This window comes from Bufo bufo, chromosome 6 (assembly GCF_905171765.1).
Source record: "Bufo bufo chromosome 6, aBufBuf1.1, whole genome shotgun sequence".
Classification (NCBI taxonomy): domain Eukaryota; kingdom Metazoa; phylum Chordata; class Amphibia; order Anura; family Bufonidae; genus Bufo; species Bufo bufo.
Genome location: NC_053394.1, coordinates 300,812,653 through 300,826,814, shown reverse-complemented (window position 1 = coordinate 300,826,814; position 14,162 = coordinate 300,812,653). Strand labels below are relative to the sequence as shown.

The 14,162-nt window shown below is 48.8% G+C and overlaps 1 protein-coding gene across 1 annotated transcript in view; it reads right to left on the bottom strand.

Moving 5' to 3' along the window:
* MED24 (mediator complex subunit 24) overlaps nt 1-14,162 on the bottom strand; it is an 86,433-nt gene that overhangs the window by 12,811 nt on the left and 59,460 nt on the right. Inside the window, exon 23 of the mRNA XM_040435932.1 lies at nt 3,084-3,183. Within this exon, the coding sequence (XP_040291866.1) occupies nt 3,084-3,183 (100 nt within the window). The remainder of the gene's footprint in view (nt 1-3,083; nt 3,184-14,162) is intronic.

The window sequence follows — 14,162 nt, the reverse complement described above, 5'->3', positions numbered from 1 at the left end:
GGCGGGGAACCAGGGAGGACTTGGGTAGTTGACCAAACACCCGAACTGAGACAGGACAGACAGGGTGATATGGAGGCTGGCTAGGTTGTCCTCCAGAGACTGAGGAGAGCGATAAGGGGGGCCAGGACCTTCGTTAAGACCCTCGGGGCGGACGCTAAGCCAAAGGGCAGAGCCACAAACTGGAAATGCAGAGAACCCACCGCGAATCGAAGGAACCACTGATGGCCCACGGCAATGGGAATATGGAGGTATGCGTCCTGTATGTCGATGGACGACAAAAATTTGCCCTCCTCCAGAGAGGCAATCACCGACCTGAGCGACTCCATGCGGAAGTGCTGGGTCCGAACAAGGAGGTTGAGCACCTTCAGATCCAGAATAGGGCGGAGGGAGCCGTCCTTCTTGGGTACCGTAAAAATATTTGAATAAAATCCCTGGAAGCGTTCCGAATCGGGAACTGGAACGATCACACCAAGGGATTGAAGGGAATGAATGGACCGGACAAAAATCTGCCGCCTTTGCGGGAGACGCGACATGAAAAACCGACCCGAAGGAAGAGTGGAAAACTCTATCCTGTAGCCGGAGGAAATTATCTCCAGGACCCATGCGTCGTCCATGCTTGCACACCACGACTCCTGGAAGTCGAGCAAGCGGCCTCCCACATGTTGTAAAGCGCAGTCATGCAGAAGAGGTTTTAGCAGACTGGGGCTTTGAGGGCTTGGGGCGAGAATGCCAGGCAGGCCTGGCCTTTAAGGAAGGCCCCCCGACTTCTTGTCTGAGCGGGAGGAAGAGTCCCGACAGGAGCGAAAATTTTTGGACCTTGAAGTCGCCAAGGGAGGGCGATGGCGGCTCTGGTGGAGGAGGGAGCTTTTACCTCCCGTGGCCTCCGAAATAAGCTCTACCAGGAGGCGGCAAAAGCAGGCTGAACAGCGAAGCCTGCCGCTACAAACACAGCCTTAGCCAAGGAGTCAATCTTCTTGTCAACGGGATCCAACAAGGAAGCCGCATCAGCCAAGGGAAGGGTGGTGGACTTGGCCAAACGGGCCACCTGAGGATCAACCAGAGGTGGGACTGACCAGAGGTTCACGGATTCTGCACTGAAAGGAAACAGAGCGTCGGACCGTTAGAGATCTGCAGGCGCTTATCAGGCTGACTCCACTCCTTGGCCAGGAGTGCGTCGAGGTCCGGGTGGTTAGGAAAAACCAACACAGAACGCTTGGAACGGCGGAAGGACACAGGATCCTGAGAAGAGAAGGAAGGGAGTACCCTCCTGCACATGGAGAGTGTCTCTAACAGTCTTAATGAGGTCCTGCATGGCCGCAGATAAAGTAGAACTCTGCTCTTATACAGAATCGGAGTCAGAGGTGTCCCCAGGAGCGGCAGAAGACGAGACTTTGCCTGTCTCAGACTTGTCCAGTGAGTGACCAGAGGACGCTGAGGATGAGCGGGACGTGGCTGACATCGCTCGAGGTCCTTTACGGGACCTGGTGTCAGAGCGGGGGCGAGCCCCTTCAGCAACATGGTCCCTGTGAGGGGCAGAGACTGTCGCAATTTGAGCAGGCAAGCGATCCAGCGAGTGCACCATGGACCGGGACAGGCTGGCAAGGTCGCCTATGGCCTGGGACAGTGAGGCCCAATCAGGAGGGACCGCCACCGCAGGGGGGGCCAGGGCGTCAGTAGGGGGCATGGGAGCAACGCACTGCGCGCAGAGCGAGTTAGGTTGCGGGGAAGGAAAAGCCTTACTGCACTTAGAGCAGGCATAAAAAATAGCCACACCAATAGGCACCGGGCTTTAGGGTCCGTACTAGCAGAGGACATGATGGCAAAAAAGAAAATAAATGTATAGCCAGGGAGGCTATCCTACCAGGCCCCAGGTGCTGTGCCCCACGATGCGAAGAAGCAGCGAAGAGAAGACAGGAACACTCTGAATGGCGATCAGGCCCTAAGCTGCAAGATGGAGCCTCTTCTTCTTCCAGCAGCAGAAGAAGAAATCTCCCCTCCAGAGGAAAAGACCGTGCCTGGCCGTGATAGGAGCTAAGGCAGGAGGTCCCTCCCAGTGAGAGGAGTCTGGCCGAAGCCCGGGAAGAAAGAAGGGGGTGGAGCTGGGTTGCGGCCTAGCGGGCCGAAAAGCCGGGGACTAAATTAGAAGTAGTGTCCGGACCGGAGCCCCGGCGGCCGCACACATAAGCAGGGAAGGGGGGGGGGGGGGTGGGGGGAAGAAGTATGAGGACCCCAGGGAGGAGCGGCACCCAGGAGACCTACAGAGAACAGGGGAACTTGACTAACCACCCGGTTCTGGGGGAGGAGGGGGCATGAAGACCCCTTCAACCGGGAGGCAGGATTGCAGGCCAATTGTCCAGCACATGAGCCCCATGAACAGACGCCCTGGCCAAGGAGGACCCCAGAGGCCCAGCTGGGACTAGAAAGGATGGTCCAGAGGGGGGAGAGGGGAAGCTGTACTTAACCTCTGAACTCTTCAGACGCAGCAGGGTCACCCCATCAGCAGACTCAACATGGGGCCCGTGGGAATGCTGGCAAGCCACTGCGGCGGAAGTAATGGGGACTGGGTGACCAGCGGTACTGAAGTACACGCCCGAAGCAGGTCGTGTCTGCCTCCTATAGACACTAGAAAAAAAAAATGGTTTGCTCCTGCATCTGCAGTGGGTATAGCCCAGATAGGAGGAGACGACACTTTTTACTTCTAGTGTCAGCTGGGCATATACCCATGGTGCTGTGTCCCCCAATGCATTTAAGAGAAAATGATTTTTTAGCTCAAAATAAATACAATGTAATAAAAAAAAACTAAAACAAATTGGCCCCAAAGGTGTACATAACCTTTAAGGCTCCAAATCAAATCTATTTTTATTTTTTTACTTTTGGAGCTGGAGTATTCCTGGCAATCTATGAACTCCATTCAACCATCAAATCTCAATTATGCTGATCTGTGGAGCTACCCAAGTGGACCCGATGAGAATAGTAGTTCCAGATGTCCAGTGGCTCTACATTTTAAAATACCTGTCCACTGCATTAATCCACAAACACATTGGTAGACAGACTTCTGTATGGGTATGGAGGACACTACTTACTGGGGTTGGCTTGCACAGAGTGTTCCTCTTCATTGGAGCTGAGAAGACGCATGAGTTTAGACTGCTGATTGTCATCTAGTGGAAACAGACTGCTGTAATCCTGCAAGGAAGAACAGATCGTTTACATCTACATTCTTTGATTTTCTACTGCATTACATGATTCTATGAAGACTTTCATCACCATAATCTAGGAAACCATTTCTCCAACCATTCATTACAATTTTTATAAAACAGACAGAGGAATATTGTTACAGGAATTTTAAAGAACAGTGTAAAAGGTAGACATAGCGTCCAATAACAAATTGCCAACTTTGAAATGTTCTATGTCGAAGTAATGGAAAAGTACCACAGGAACCCTTAAAGGGGTTCTGCACTTTCATTTAACTGATGATCAATCCTCTGGATAGATCATCAGCTTCTGATCGGCAGGGGTCCGACACCCGGGACCCCCACCGATCAGCTGTTTCAGAAGGCAGCGGCGCGGTTTTCTCACTGTTTACCGCCGGCCCACTGACGTCACGACTAGTATCAACTAGCGTGGGCGCGGCTAAGCTCCATTCAAGTGAGCAGAGCTTAGCCGCGCCAACGCTAGTTGATACTAGTCATGATGTCAGTGGGCCAGCGGTGAACAGTGAAAAGGCCGCGCCGCTGCTGGACCGCCGCTGCCTTCTCAAACAGCTGATCGGCGGGGGTCCCGGGTGTCGGACCCCTGCCGATCAGAAGCTGATGCTCTATCCAGAGGATAGATCATCAGTTAAATTAAAGTGCAGAACCCCTTTAAAGGGGTTTTCCATCTTCAATGCATTTTTTTCTTTATTACTCCCTCCTGCCTTTCCCCAGTGGGACCTGTCAAGTGAAGCATACTTACCTGCTCCCCGTTGCTAAGTTCTGGATCTGTGGGTCCATCGCTGTCTTTACTGCACTTTAGACCCAGTATGTAAACTTCTGACGTGACTTATGGTCAAGTGCACTGCTGCAGTCAATGACTGGCTGCTGTTGTGATGTGTCCCCCAAGTGGCACGTGAGTGCAGTGATTAGATGCTTTGGGGCATATCACAGACCCCGGAAACTATAGGCCGGTAAGTTTAACATCTGTTGTGTGTAAACTGTTTGAAGGTTTTCTTAGAGATGCCATCTTGGAGTACCTCAATGAATATAAGCAAATAACGCCATATCAGCATGGCTTCATAAGGGATCGGTCATGTCAAACTAATTTAATCAGTTTCTACGAGGAGGTAAGTTCTAGACTTAACAGCGGCGAATCAATGGATGTCGTATATCTGGACGTCTCCAAAGCATTTGACACTGTACAGCATAAAAGGTTAGTATATAAAATGAGAATGATAGGACTAGGGGGAAATGTCTGTATGTGGGTAAGTAACGGGCTCAATAATAGAAAACAGAGGGTGGTTATTAACGGTACACACTCAGACTGGGCCACTGTCACTAGTGGGGTACCTCAGGGGTGAGTATTGGGCCCTATTCTCTTCAATATATTTTTTAATGATCTTGTAGAAGGCTTGCACAGTGGATAACACTAAACTGTGTAAAACTATTAAACACGGAAGAGGACAGTATACTGTATATACACTGCTCAAAAAAATAAAGGGAACACTTAAACAACACAATGTAACTCCAAGTCAATCACACTTCTGTGAAATCAAACTGTCCACTTAGGAAGCAACACTGAGTGACAATCAATTTCACATGCCGTTGTGCAAATGGGATAGACAACAGGTAGAAATTATAGGCAATTAGCAAGACACCCCCAATAAAGGAGTGGTTCTGCAGGTGGTGACCACAGATCACTTCTCAGTTCCTATGCTTCCTGGCTGATGTTTTGGTCACTTTTGAATGCTGGCGGTGCTTTCACTCTAGTGGTAGCATGAGACGGAGTCTACAACCCACACAAGTGGCTCAGGTAGTGCAGCTTATCCAGGATGGCACATCAATGCGAGCTGTGGCAAGAAGGTTTGCTGTGTCTGTGAATGTAGTGTCCAGAGCATGGAGGCGCTACCAGGAGACAGGCCAGTACATCAGGAGACGTGGAGGAGGCCGTAGAAGGGCAACAACCCAGCAGCAGGACCGCTATCTCCGCCTTTGTGCAAGGAGGAACAGGAGGAGCACTGCCACAGCCCTGCAAAATGACTTCCAGCAGGCCACAAATGTGCATGTGTCTGCTCAAACGGTCAGAAACAGACTTCATGAGGGTGATATGAGAGCCCGACGTCCACAGGTGGGGGTTGTGCTTACAGCCCAACACCGTGCAGGACGTTTGTCATTTTCCAGAGAACACCAATATTGGCAAATTCGCCACTGGCGCCTTGTGTTCTTCACAGATGAAAGCAGGTTCACACTGAGCACATGTGACAGAGTCTTGAGACGCCGTGGAGAACGTTCTGCTGCCTGCAACATCCTCCAGCATGACCGGTTTGGCATTGGGTCAGTAATGGTGTGGGGTGGCATTTCTTTGGAGGGCCGCACAGCCCTCCATGTGCTCGCCAGAGGTAGCCTGACTGCCATTAGGTACCGAGATGAGATCCTCAGACCCCTTGTGAGACCATATATGCTGGTGCGGTTGGCCCTGGGTTCCTCTTAATGCAAGACAATGCTAGACCTCATGTGGCTGGAGTGTGTCAGCAGTTCCTGCAAGACGAAGGCATTGATGCTATGGACTGGCCCGCCCGTTCCCCAGACCTGAATCCAATTGAGCACATCTGGGACATCATGTCTCGCTCTATCCACCAACGTCACGTTGCACCACAGACTGTCCAGGAGTTGGCAGATGCTTTAGTCCAGGTCTGGGAAGAGATCCCTCAGGAGACCGTCCGCCACCTCATCAGGAGCATGCACAGGCGTTGTAGGGAGGTCATACAGGCACGTGGAGGCCACACACACTACTGAGCCTCATTTTGACTTGTTTTAAGGACATTACATCAAAGTTGAATCAGCCTGTGGTGTGTTTTTCCACTTTAATTTTGAGGGTGACTCCAAATCCAGACCTCCATGGGTTGAAAAATTTGATTTCCATTTTTTTATTTTTGTGTGATTTTGTTGTCAGCACATTCAACTATGTAAAGAACAAAGTATTTCAGAAGAATATTTAATTAATTCAGATCTAGGATGTGTTATTTTTGTGTTCCCTTTATTTTTTTGAGAACTGTATATACACACCACACAGGACAGTATACTGCTACAGAGCGATCTGGATAGACTGGAGGCTTGGGCAGATAAGTGGCAGATGAGCTTTAAAACTGACAAATGTAAGGTTATGCACATGGGAAGGAATAATGCAAGTCACCAGAACATACTAAATGGTAAAAGACTGGGTAACACCGACATGGAAAAGGACCTAGGAATTTTAGTGAACAGCAAACTAAGCTGTAGAAACCAGTGTCAGGCTGCTGCTGCCAAGGCCAATAAGATAATGGGTTGCAGCAAAAGGGGCATAGATGCCCGTGATGAGAACATAGTCCTGCCACTTTACAAATCACTGGTCAGACCACACATGGAGTACTGTGTACAGTTCTGGGCTCCTGTGAACAATGCAGACATAGCAGAGCTGGAGAGGGTTCAGAGGAGGGCAATTAAAGTAATAACTGGAATGGAGAGACTACAGTACCCAGAAAGATTATCAAAAGTTAGAAAAAAGACGACTGAGGGGAGATCTAATAACTATGTATAAAAATATATCAGGGGTCAGTACAGAGATCTCTCCCATCATCTATTTATCCGCAGGACTGTGACTGAGACGAGGGGACATCCTCTGTCTGGAGGAAAGAAGGTTTGTATACAAACATAGAAGAGGATTCTTTACGGTAAGAGCAGTGAGACTATGGAACTCTCTGCCTGAGGAGGTGGTGATGGTGAGTTCACTAAAAGAGTTAAAGACGGTCCTGGATGTATTTCTGGAGTGTAATAATATTACAGGCTATAGCTACTAGAGATGGGTCGTTCATCCAGGGAGTTATTCTGATTGCCTGATTGGAGTCGGGGAGGAATATTTTTTCCCTTAAGTGGGGAAAATTGGCTTCTACCTCATGTTTTTTTTTTGCCTTCCTCTGGATCAACTTGCAGGATAACAGGCCGAACTGGAAGGACAGATATCTTTTTTCGGCCTTATAAACTATGTTACTATCACTACTGAGGACAATCCATTGGCTGCCGCAATGCACCTAACATGTAAGGCTACTTTCACACTAGCGTTCGGGGCTCCGCTTGTGAGTTCCGTTTGAAGGCTCTCACAAGCGGCCCCGAATGGATCCGTCCAGCCCTAATGCATTCTGAGTGGATGCGGATCCGCTCAGAATGCATCAGTTTGGCACCGTTTGTCCTCCGCTCAGCAGGCGGACCCCTGAACGCAGCTTGCAGCGTTCGGGTGTCCGCCTGGCCGTGCGGAAGCAAACGGATCCGTCCAGACTTACAATGTAAGTCAATGGGGACGGATCCGTTTGAAGTTGACACAATATGGCTCAATTTTCAAACGGATCCGTCCCCCATTGACTTTCAATGTAAAGTCAAAACGGATCCGCACCTAACGCAGGTGTGAAAGTAGCCTAAGAAGTTTACATGCTGGGACGAAATGGTAGTAAAGACTGATCGATCCATGGAGCCAGAACCAAGCAGTGGGGAGCAGGTTAGCATGCAACCCTTGACAGGTCCTACTAGATGGGTGGGGGGAGATAAAAAAAAAAACCAACAACACACATTCAAGTAACTAACAAACAAACAAAAAACATAACCCTCAATCCTGACATATTTTACATACATGTACTGTTTGTCATCCAGTGCTTTGAATTCTGTGAAGTGTATCACTTTTATCCCTATTATTTGGAGCTCAGCTGTTTGGGGTGTCTGTCAGCAAATTGCATTGCAGACTGTTTTCCATACCAACCATAAGGAATTCAGCTGTGGACTATAATACAGGTTGGTAATGTTGGACCTCCTAGTGGTGGCTGCACACAGCCAGGACTTTATCATTTAACTCTTTATCTACACAGGGAGTTCTACATCAAAGAAACAAAAGTTCTCACAGCTATAAAACTATATTAAAGGGTTTTCTCATCTGTCTCATTGGGGGACACAGGCATTGACCATCGGTATAGCAGTTGCGCTAGGAGGCGGACACTAAGCACACAAAGTGTAAGCTCCTCCCTCTTCAGCTATATCCCTTCCTGCAGGGACCAAACTAATCGGTTTTTAGCTCAGTGTCTGTAGGAGGCAGACCTTCCTGCGTTGCAGGTCTGCTGATATACTAATTTTGTGTCTTTTTTCTAGCGGGAAACTTCAGGCAGTCCGGGTAAAAACTGCCTGCACTCCCACCCAGGAGGTCACCCAAACCCCCTGAGCGTTCCCGCTCTGTACAAGAAAAGGAGGACCAGAGGTCCCTGTAAAAAGCTCTGTCTCCCGCCAGCAAGCGCATCACCACAGCCACCCCAGCGAAAGTCCCCTCTTTTCCGGTGTAGGGTCTCTCACCAAGGGGCCGCACACCGAAGGTGGTGATCCGGCTGGAGTCAGAAGACGTCGGACAGGTGAGTAGGAGCAGTGATCACCCTCCCTCCAATAACCCCCTCAGTACCACCTCCAGTATTTCCTCCTCCCCATGTGTGGACTTGGGCAGCAATCTCCTTTAAGGGTTAACATACCTGGGACGCTGCTGCAGTAAGGGAGTGGCTGCTTTCTTTGTACACGCCACGTGTTTGAGGCGGCTTTCCGGGCTGACGGCGTCCTCTGGAGCGCCCCGGGAGAGTAGGGGGCGGGGTTGTCCTGATGAAGCACCGTTTCCTATGTCGGCACGTCGGCTTGGTTCTGGGGCAGCCATTACTATTCGAGGCTCCGGTTTCTGTGCGGCCTGCGACTGTAGGCTTCCCTGCGGTGGCCGGGGACGCCGTGTGGGGGTGTGGCCTGAGAGGACGGACAGGCGCTGGAGCCGGCAGCATTTTGAAGGGCCGGGACGAACATCGGCAGAGCAGTGGGAGAGTGGGCTCCACCCACTTCTGGATTTTTAAAGCTCTGGATGGGAAATTAGGGTCTGACTGGTGTTTGGAGGGACACAGGTTGGGTAAGTGTTGTTTGTCCCTTCTTGCAGGGCCTAACCTTCCCATTTGCCTCATTTAGGTGACAGGGGTGTCATTATGTCTGAACCCAGGCCACAGGTCCCGAAGCAGGCGGTCCCATTGGTGCGTCATTTTGCCTGTGCATCATGACGCGCAAAATTTCCACCCCCTCAGACTCCCTCTGCTTTACGTGTGCTGCGCCGCCATCAAGCGGCTCTGCTCTGGACCTATTGCTTCCCGCTGCCCAACCTACGGAAGAACCGGAATGGGCGAGTTCCAGGTCTAGGGTGGTACAGGTTACCTCCAATACCAACAAAGCTATTGTGGATATATTGGGGCGTTTGTCAATAAGGCAGTCCTCTGACCGGTCCGACTCTGGGGATCATGGGGCTCGTGCCCATCGCGGCCACCCCACAAAACGAGCCAGAACTTCCTCCCCCAAAAGGTGTTCTGTGTCTCCCGTGTCTCACTCAGACATGTCCTCAGGTGATGAGGCATGTTCCGAGGAGAGAGGGTCAGATGAGGATGTTGTCTCACCAAAAGGGTCAGTCGCCCAAACTATCCTCCATGGTGGACAATTTAATTACGGCAGTTATTGAGACGTTGCAGGTTGAAGATCCCACTCCGTCATATGCCAGCTTGGGTTTTTCCTTTAGAAGGTCCCGTCGCTCACACAAGCGTTTCCCAACCACCAGGAGTTTAATTCCTCTCTCTCCAAGGAGTGAAATTTTCCAGATAGACGTTTTATGTTGCCAAAACGCCTTAACATCCTTTTTCCCTTTTTCAGAGGATTTGACTAAGAAATGGTCGGCTCCACCTATAGTGGACCCGCCAGTTTCCCGCTTGGCTAAACATACTACCTTGCCAATGGCGGATTGTGCTTCTTTTTCTGATATCAAAGATAAGAAGCTGGAAGCGCTTGCAAAATCTGCCTTTGAAGCAGTAGGCTCAGCGCTGCAGCCGGTGTTTGCCTCTACATGAGTGAGCAAGGCTATGGGGGAGTGGGCAAATAACTTACGTCAGGATCTTGAGTCGGGAGTCCCCTCGGAGGAACTTGCAGATGTGGCCCTGCAGCTCTTGCATGCCAGTGCATATATTTGTGAAGCATCTTTGGACGCGGCCAGGTTTATGGCTCGATCGTCAGCCCTATTGGTGGCTATTCGCTGCACCCTATGGTTCTCATGCTAGGCGGCAGATAATGCTTCAAAGCGGACCCTGACGGCCCTCCCATTTACCGGCAGCAGACTTTTTGGTAAGCGCCTGTATGAGCTCATTTAGGACACTACAGGTGGTAAGAGCACCCATTTACCTCAGAACAGGGGGCGGTCTAATAAGGCAAAAAAGCGGAAGCCTTTTTTTCGTCCCTTTCAGAGTTTTTTCAGCCCCAAGGGAGCGTCCGATAAGTCGGCCGCAGGCCAGAAGTGCGTCTCAGATGCGTGGGTGGTCATTGCGGAGGGCTACAAGCTGGATTTCAAATCCTCCCATCTGTCCCGTTTTTTTCCGGTCGTCTGCTCCGGCCTGTCCCGCAGCCACAAATTCTTTTTTTTCTGGCAATTCACACGCTGCTGCAGCAAGGTGTGATTGTTCTGGTTCCTGTGCAACACCATTTTCAGGTTTTACTCCAATCTCTTTGTGGTTCCCAAAAAAAGAGGGGGGACTGTCCGTCCTGTTCTAGACCTCAAGGCGCTCAACCGTTTCCTTCGCGTCCGCAGATTCTGGATGGAATCACTGAGGTCGGTCATTGCGTCCATGGAACCGGGGTAGTACCTGTCCTCGATAGACATCAAGGACGCTTATCTTCACGTGCCCATATGCGTCAGAGGTTTCTCCGGTTCGCAGTGGGTCCATTTCACTAACAATTTGTAGCCCTCCCTTTCGGCCTGGCCACGGCTTCCAGGGTCTTTACGAAGGTTCTGGCGGCAGTCATGGCCCTGCTCCATGACATGGGGGATCGTGGCGATCCCTTACTTAAACGACATCCTGGTGAAGGGTCAGTCGTTCCAAGGGACGGCAGACAGCCTTAGCATAGTCCTGGACACCCTGGAGCGCTTCGGATGGATCGTGAACAGACAGAAGTCTTGTCTTTATACATTGCAGCGATTGACTTATCTGGGCATGGTACTGGACACTTGTCAGGCCAAGGCGTTGTTGCCTCCGGAAAAAACTATCCGCTCTACATCTTCAGATTTGCTCATTGTTGCGGCCAGCTCCAGTTCCCATTCGTCGCTGCATTATTACAATAATAATTGCAATATGTTACTATAGACAGATAGATACAAACTGCTACAGATCATTCATGAGAACTGTTTGCTTAATAAGGAACTGATACAGAAGCTGAGAACTTTAGAATAATATACAAAGACATTAAGCTAATACATGAGTGGAGATGACAAGATTAGTGTGCTACGTGTAAAGGGGAAATAACCAATGAGAAACATTTGCATAAGAATACAAGTAACCACAAATGTTCATGGTTGTTTCTACTCATTTCCTGCAGTTGCTCCCTTCAGTAATTTAGTGCCCAGAGAGAAGTGAATAGAAATAAGCAGTTTTTTGTGCAATATAATTAATGAATTGCAATTCATATATATATATATATATATATATATATATATATATATATATATATATATATATATATATATATATATATATATTTATTTTACACAACAGCTTGCTTTGATATATTATATTTGTGTATATTTTTATATATTTTTCTTTTAAATAGTTAAGACAAAATATAAAAGTCTACTTTTACACTGGCGTTTTGGGTGGATCCGTCATGGATCTGCAAAAATGGATCCGTTACAATAATACAACCATATGCATCCGTCATGAACTGATCCGTTTGTATTATCTCTAACATAGCCAAGACGGATCCGTCATGAACTCCATTGAAAGTCAATGGAAGACGGATCCATTTTCTATTGTGCCAGATTGTGTCAGAGAAAATGTTTGGCTCAGTTTCGTGAAGCGGACAGAAAAACGCTGCAGGCAGAGTTTTGGTGTCCGCCTCCAGAGCGGATTGGAGACTGAACGGAGGCAAACTGATGCATTCTGAGCAGATCATTTTCCATTCAAAATGCATTAGGGAAAACTGATCAGTTTTGGACCGCTTGTGAGAGCCCATGACGGATTATAGGATTATTTGTGCTTACCTGTAAAATCCTTTTCTCGCTGAGTTCATTGGGGGACACAGGAGACCATGGTTATAGCTGCTGCTGCCACTAGGAGGCAGCACTAGGCAAAAAAGCTCCTTCTCTCAGCTATACCCCTCCTGCATACACTGAGCTAATCAGTTTGTACAAAAGCAGTAGGAGCAGCCAGGAGAAGCCAACAGACACCAATTGTAAAAAAGAGAGCTGGAGATTGATCAGAACCAAGAACAGGTGGGACCCATCAAAAAGAACCAGCAATGTACTTACTGGGTGGGTGCTGTATCCCCCAATGAACTCAGCGAGAAAGGGATTTTACAGGTAAGCACAAAAAATCCTATTTTCTTATTCGTATCATTGGGGGACACAGGAGACCATGGGACGTTACAAAGCAGTACTGTGGGGAGGGAACAAAAGACTAGAACAAATCTAAGGCTGGTCATGGGATCCCACACAGAAATGTGGGGAAAGGATGCACAGGAACCCTGAATAGCACAGGAAGGGCATAAACCAGGAGGGCCAGCCAGAGTGTAGAACGCACCGGGTCTTAGACTGGGCAAAAAGAGGAAAGCCCAAGGGCTCGGGAGTCTTTAGAAGATGTGGATAGCAGCACCCAATATCCACAAGAAGGATAAGCATGTCTGACGACTGAAGGTGATGTGCAGAAGGTACTTCTGGATAACGAGGACCACAGAATTGTTGTGGGGACCTGGACTGTAAACACAGGATGTCTTGCAGGACAATAAGCCCCATGGAAAACCGAGGGGTGTTTACTCAAACAGAAATGAGTCTGTAGAATCTGGGTATGCACGAGACCTGGAAAAACAAGCAACAGGAAGACCCAGACACGACCATACCAAATGTGTAAGTATCGGGATGGCATACTTCAACCCAGGAAAAACTGGAAGGAATTACTGGGCAAATGGCAGAGGACTAGTCCTGTAGGGATCTCCCAGGTACGTGAGGAGACACCTGTGGGCCAATTTGTAATATATATATTATATATATATATATTTTATATATATATATATATATATATATATATATATATATATATATAATTATAATAATATTATTATTATTAATAATAATAATATGTATGGCATATGATCACTCATCAAGACAGAGATAAGGGATGGCCAAGGGGACAAAAAGCCACAACGGGAACCAATCAGAGGTAGAAAATGAAAAACCATAGGCAAATGGGGAGTAGTCTGAGAGGAAAAGACAGTCCTTGGGGATCAATAGCATCCAAGCCATGCAGCAGAAGAGTGCAGCCAAAGCAACGTCCACCACTGGACAAAAGGAAGACTGCGAGTAATGCTGGATCTAGGACCAGATCATGACTGGCATTAGACAGCCTGAGGAAAATGAGCAACCGCACTGTTAAAAGAGAGCAGGCTTCAATACATGAGAGAGAGCACATACACTCACCTGAATACACTCATGGAAGCCGATCCAAAAAGGTAAGGATCGCAGCATACATCTCTGCTTAAAAAGGAAACGCTCCCTAAGGAGCAGGTACTGTGGAAGACAGATGCCCCCAGAGCTGTAGAGCAGGCATCCTCAAACTGCGGCCCTCCAGCTGTTGCAAAACTACAACTCCCAGCATGCCCAAACAGCCTACAGGTATCAGCCTACAGCAGGGCATTGTAGGAGTTGTAGTTTTACAACAGCTGGAGGGCCGCAGTTTGAGGATGCCTGCTGTAGAGGCTTGTTGTGAGACTTCAACAAAAGAAGCTGCTTGATACTCCACAAACTGCCTGGATCAGGCAGACCCAACTGTAGGCTGAAGAACAAAAATACCAAAAATACCATAGTGCCATCTACTGTCACCGTGTAGAGACACTGCCTGAAGGCGACAATGT